General features: G+C 36.6%; 1 protein-coding gene across 1 annotated transcript; it reads left to right on the top strand.

The window, feature by feature from the left end:
• Nucleotides 1–3,996: 3,996 nt before the first annotated feature.
• Nucleotides 3,997–5,619, top strand: LOC131604738 (uncharacterized). Its single transcript, XM_058877161.1, has 3 exons — nucleotides 3,997–4,164; nucleotides 4,231–4,779; nucleotides 4,849–5,619. The coding sequence occupies exons 1-3, from the start codon at nucleotides 3,997–3,999 to the stop codon at nucleotides 5,617–5,619; spliced, it is 1,488 nt and encodes a 495-aa protein (XP_058733144.1).
• Nucleotides 5,620–6,725: the final 1,106 nt, after the last annotated feature.

The following is a 6,725-nucleotide window of genomic DNA, read 5'->3' as shown; positions in this document are numbered from 1 at the left end:
AATCAATAATTCAAAAAGTTTCTAAATTAGGGTTTTCTATAGGAAAAGTCAACTGAACTTTGACCAGCCATAACTCTCACATAGAACATCAGAAATTTTCCATCCAAAGCTGATTTTGAAGGAAGTTTGATTCTCTACAAAATTGTGTCTCACATGCCAAGTCCAAAAATGCTTCATTTGAGAGATATGGACCAAAACATTATAGGTCCTTTTCAAAAGTCAACAAAAGACACTTTTTTCAAAAGGACATAAAATGAGCATGGAAAATAATTTTGATATGAGACCAAAGACACTGGTTAGAGGACTCTCTAAGGTTTCTAAAAAGTCCAAGAACACTTCCATACCTCAAAAAATGAAAGAGATAGGCCTTGTCAAAGTTGGACTATTTTGGAGGGAAAAATATGAAAGAATTGGAATATTTTTGCAAATGGGCCCAAATTATTTTGATTCATTCTTGATCCTCAAGTATCCAAAAGCCCAAAAATCTCTTTGCCACGAATTTTGATCATTATTTGATTTTTTATTGAATTTATATTCATTAAAATACAATTTAAATCAAATAAATCAAAGAAATTTGAAAAAATTGATTTAATTATATTTTCTAATTCAATAACTAATATTGTCTTATAATTGTCTAAAATTCGTGCAAAAAATAGAATTGGAGTGATTGAAACAATCTTGGCCATAATTAGAAAGGAAATATCAAAATCCACATTCAAGTTCAATCAAATTTCAAATCTTGGATTCAAAGAGATTCTTTCCAATTTTACAACCCTAAAATCATCTCTACAAGTACATGAACCAATCCATATGCAAGGGTTACGAAAATCTGCAGCCAAGAGCATCAAAACCGGAGTTCAAAGTTCATACAAAACTCAAATTCCAATTCTTGGCTACAAGGCGATTCAAGGCGAAACAAGCGTTCAAGTACCTTCCTCGATATCCTCTGAAGCTGTTTGGATCATTCCCAGGACTTAACACCTCAAGAACACTACTCTGTAAGTCACGTTTTTGTGCCTTTTAAAGTTGCATCGGACTCGATCATACACGCATATTTAATGTATTCTTGATGCATATTCATGTTTATATTGTTGCTCTGAGTGATTCTGGAGATGTAATTGCATTTATATGCTGTTTTGATCATAGCGCCATTGTTAGGTTTTTTTTAGTTTGGATTAGGGCTTTTTCATACAGGTGAAATTAGGTCAAATAAAGGCCATGGTTGAATTCGTGAGACCTGGACGAAGCCGTTTATGCTCTTGCGAAAATTTTTTGTTCGTGTTTGCATGTATTCGTAATAGCGCAGGTTGTAGCTACGAACGTAACCGTCACTAAAGGTCAGTTGCAGACCTAAGACGACGGAAGGGAGGTTGAAGACGAGACGTGTCTTCCCCCTATTCGGTGGTTTGCGCGCGCGGCTGAGTTTCAAAACCAGATGGATCCAACGCGTTAAGCTGTACGTGCATACCATGGTCTCTAGTCATCTTTGCCGTCCATTCCAACATCAGATCAATCCAACACCTCCAGGCATGCAGGCGCACCGTAGACCACGCGCGTGAGCCACATCAGATTAAAAGTTAAGTATTTTCTAATTTTTTTATATTTTTTATTACACAGCCACTTTATTTTGTGTATATATATATATATATATATATATATATATATATATATATATATATATATATATACTTGTTTTATTTGTTTTTTTTCCTTTCTTTTATTTATATAAAACTTTATAAAAACTTTATAATGACAAAAAATATTTTTTTTAATAATATTTAATATTTAAAATTTTTTCCTCTTGATTTAATATATGTATATATTATTTTATCTTCTTAATTATTTATTTTTTTAGATAATTTAATTAAATATTTCCAAAAATTCATATTTGCTTTATTTTAATCCCAAAAATCCCAAAAAAATATTTTTGTGTTTGACTTTATTTTCTTATCCCGATTTAATTAATTAGGTCGCGAGACCAATAATTAATTAAATCAGTTTACTATTATCCTGGATTTGAATCCTAATTAGGGTTTGCCCTACACTGAGTATATTTCTTGTGCCTTTTCAGGATTGTCTTTCCAGGTGTCTTCCGACTACGCGCCACATCAAAAGAACGAAGCTAAGTTCTAAACCCTTATTTTATTATTATTGTTATTTATTTTATGTGATTAGGGTTTAATTTCCTCGTCAATAGAACTCCTCCTACATTTATATTTTTGTCAATTCTCTGATGATCATGTTCAATGCTTAAGGCTCGAGGCGAACCTTTTCCCATCAACCTGCCAATCGAAGCTAAGTATTTAATTTAATTTTTAAGTTTATTCTGTTTCTTTTTATTTTTAGGGTTTGCCCTTTTAACATCTATTTGAACTATGCATGCACTCAGCTATTTTTCTGCCTTTGCCTTGCCACTTTCAGGGTTAACCTTGAGGCTTCCTCCGACCATCAACCATGTCAGATCAAATCCAAATGCAAAGCTAAGTATTGTTTATTACTCTATTATTTTAATTTCCTTTTATCTTCTTATTTTAGGGTTAATTTCGTTTGCCTCCGAACTGATAAATGCACTCACCCTATTTTTTGTTTATTTTTACCTTTTTCAGGGTTTGTCAAATTGCCAAAGCTACGAACATTGGTAACCCTAAACCTTGTCCTCAATTATTACTTGTGTTAAACCTTTTTGTTTAGTTATATCCCGCTGGTTTCAATTCCCCTCTCCTCCGCTGGTTACAATTTCCCTTCCCCCATTATTATTGTTTATATTATTGTGTGGTTAGTAATTATAGGGAGTGCAAGATCGTAATTAATTTAGAATAATTAATTTTACAGAATAATATAACTGAACATAATCACGTGATTGGTGCACACACGCACGCTTTTGGGGTAACCTCTCTGTTGCCTGTTGCCTGTTGCCTGTTGCCTGTTGCCTTGTGTATTCTTTGCAGAATAGCCAGTCCCTCGAATACGAGGATGCCTCAGCCAAGTTGCCTCGATAAAAGATCATGGTCCCTAATGATGCTTCCTTCGATATACATGATCTCGACCCTCGGAAGTTGCCTACGAAAAGGCTGAGGTATCCTTTGGCTGCCTACGAAAAAGGCTATTCTGATCCTTCCCCTTAGACTACCTGCCTCTCTATGGCATGGGTCAGTCTTATGGTGAATGATAATGCGATGACCCTTCAACCTCCAAACGAAAGGCTTCCTGCCTTCTTATGGCAAGGATAGACCCTTTCATCCTGAAAGGCTAAAAGAAACCTATCATCTAAGTTTAAGGTAATTGCCCCTAATTGCTTTGCCTTGCTCTAAATTTTTATATTCTTTCTCATAATCCTTCAAAAGGGCTACGCTCATTTACGAGCTAAAGTCCCTACTCTTTTCCTTCTACATTTCTTTTCAAACAAAGAGCAAAGCAATTAAGAGCCCATGGAAAACCATGGATGCAAAGGGTGCCTTACACCTTCCCTTTGCATAATTACTCCCCGAACCCTGTTTTCTCTAAAAGGTTTTTTTCTGTTTCTTTTAGCCTTTCTAACTTGTTTGGATAAAATAAAAGTCGGTGGCGACTCTTGCTTAACCGCGACATTTCGATTATAAAAGTCAGTTCACCGTATTACTCCATGTTTTGAAATTTCCCTCACTCAGTGTGCATATAAAGCTCCCTCGATCCCATAATATTCTAAAAACGGAAAACCTTCCTAGTAGTTCTTCTAGCTACTCTCTGAGATTGATTTACTTCTATTGCTTTCACAAGTGTGAAACAAGTTCTGGTTCTCTAAGGTTCAGAATGTCTCAGCAATCGAATGATGAATCTCCCATTTCAGACTCAGCAACACCGGAAGAGTCCTCTAACCCTAATAGGATCCTTAAGGTTGTCCCTTTAAGGACGATTAGCAGTGACAAAGTAAAGGCCACAAAGCCTAAAATGACTCATGCAAAATGACCCAAGGAGGGTATTCACAACAAGGGTACCAAATCCTCAGCATCTGCTACCATGGAGGAACTTACTAAAGAAGGATCCGAGTATGTCGATAGTGCAATTACCAGGATTGTTAATTGTATTATGAAGGAGAATCATCAAGTGTCTGGAATATCTATTCCTCTTCAAACCATAATGGCTGATCCCCTCAATAACACCAGTAAGGCTGAGGCTGTTCACACTGTGGATAGTGACCTAGAAATCAACAAGGATGAATGAGGGGTTACTAAGAATACCAATGTCACCAAGGATGTCAATGACATTGACAATAATGAGCACCCTAAGGCCAATACTGAAACTGATACTAATGTGGTAGACTTAGATGAGTACTTTGAAGACGAATTACTTACTTCCTTGAATCCGAGTGTAGCCAACAGGATAATGACAAGAAGAAAAGGCAAAGCTGTTGTTCAAGGATCACCAAAAGGGAGCACTCAAGTGAACAACCCTGCCAAAGACACTATCAGGAAGAAGAGTACTTCTGCAGGTCCTGTCAAGAGCAAAGCTATTACCAAGAGTAAAGGGGTTGGTTCTTCAAAATCTTGGAGCAGGGTCATTCCAAAGAAAAGAAAAGAGCGGGAAATTGTTGAACCTGAATCTGATTTTGAAGCAAATGTCCCTGACATTCCATCAAGGAAGAAGCCTAAAACCAGTAAGCTTGCTGCTAACATCCCTGAAGTTCCCATTGATAATGTGTCTTTCCACTATGCCTCTAGTGTCAGCAGATGGAAATATGTTCTCCAAAAGAGATTAGCTGTTGAAAGAGAACTGGCTCCAAATGCTCTTGAAAACAAGGAGGTCTTAGAGCTGATTCAATAAGCTGGACTGCTAAAAACTGTGTGCAATCTTCCCAAATGTTATGAGAAGCTGGTCAAAGAATTTGTGGTAAACCTATCTGAAGATTGTGGCAATAGTAGAAGTCCAAACTATAGAAAGGTATTTGTAAGAGGTAAGTGCATATCGTTCTCTCCTGCTGTGATTAATAAATTCTTGGGAAGAACAGACGAAGCTCAAACCGAGTTAGAAGTAACAGACAACCAAGTCTGTCAAGTGATCACAGCCATGCAGGTAAAAAGCTGGCCCATGAAAGAGAAGCTAACTGCAAGTAAGCTGAGCATAAAGTATGCAATGCTTCACAAAATAGGAGCATCTAATTGGATTCCAACAAATCACAAGTCCACTATCTCAACTGTGCTTGATAGATTTCTGTATGCAGTAGGAACAAAGGCAAAGTTTGATTATGGAGCATACATTTTTGACCAAACCATGAAGCATGCTGGAAGCTTCAGTATTAAGGGTCCAATTGCCTTTCCATCCCTCTTGAGTGGTATAATTCTGGATCAATATCCAAACATTCTCAATGAACATGATGTAGTGTGCAAAAGAGAAAGTCCCTTGGCCTTCCATTACAAACTGTTTCAGGGAAAGCATGTTCCAGACACTGTCATGACATCAGCTGAAACTTCCAAATCTGGAGCATCAGTTAGTAAACCAGAAGTCATAGCAATACTAAAAGAGACTTGCAAAGAACTGGAAGCTAGAAAAATGTATCTTGAACAAATGATACGTACTCTGGAAATGGATGAGAATGAGGAGTTTGCAGATAAAGAAGAGATGGAAGATAAAGATGATCAATAAGTGGAGGAAGAAAGTGCTAGTCCTGCTGATGACTCTGAGAAAGAAAGTTCTTCAGACACCTCAGTTGGATCTGACTCTGAGCAGTAATTGCAACTAGAGTCTTGTGTGTTTGTTTTTGTTTTTTTTATTTGTTCTTTTGCATTTAGTTCCGTTTGTTTTATTTTTTTCTTTCGGTCAATTTTATTTTTGGACTTATTTAAACTCGTTGAGCGAGGAAAAGACACTTCTTTTTCCTTTGGCAACATTTATGGCCAAACAGGGGGAGAAGTAGTGTGTAACCCCAGAACAACAAGAATGGTGGTTATGTGTGATCAATAATTCTATTTGCTTATCTTTGTGTTGATCTGTTTTTGCTTGTGCTACTCTTATGGCTTGTGCTTGTGCTACTCTTGTGCACTGTCTATTTTTGTCTGAGCAGTGTGTGCATACTGGTGATGTATGTTGTTTGTTTGTATTAGCTTGTGTTTTTGTGTTTTGGTTATCCGCTGCAAGTGTTTCTCAGGTATGGTGTGACAGGATATTTTAGCCAAAAATTTGCCAAAGTGGGAGATTGAAGGTGTTTTGCATGTTGGCTGCATTATTGGTAAAACATACCTGGTTGATTATGTATATGCAGGTTGCATATATGTGTGGAGCTAATATAGGTTTTGTAATGAATGTCATGATCGATGTCATGACCTCCATGTGTGACAGCAGAAGCTGTTAGTTTTTATTAATTGTGTTTCCTGATTTATCACTTTTATTTGCTTAGGAAACTTTTTATTGAGTGCTGCAAATTTCGTTCAGAAAATCCTACTTGCAGCACATTGTGTAACAGACAGTTGGCGTGTGAATTAGGTTAACTTTGTTAACCCTAATGTGTTTCTTAACAAGCCTAAGGCCCAAGACTACATATAAAAAGAACTGCAATCCTAATTTGGAACGCAGACAGAAGATTTTATTCTGTGAAGAACGACTGTTATGTAACTGTCTCTTGTGATCCACGCTATTATCTTTGATGATTGCGTTGGAATTAGTTTAGGTTTTAGTTGTGTCACTCTAAGCTTTTAAGCATGAGTGTGTGTCTCTTGATTGAAGCTTTTAAGCAGATCAAGGTGTGTTTTTGA

The sequence above is a fragment of the Vicia villosa genome, linkage group LG5 (genome assembly GCF_029867415.1).
Source record: "Vicia villosa cultivar HV-30 ecotype Madison, WI linkage group LG5, Vvil1.0, whole genome shotgun sequence".
Taxonomy (NCBI): Eukaryota; Viridiplantae; Streptophyta; class Magnoliopsida; order Fabales; family Fabaceae; genus Vicia; species Vicia villosa.
This window is presented reverse-complemented; position numbering and strand designations above follow the sequence as displayed.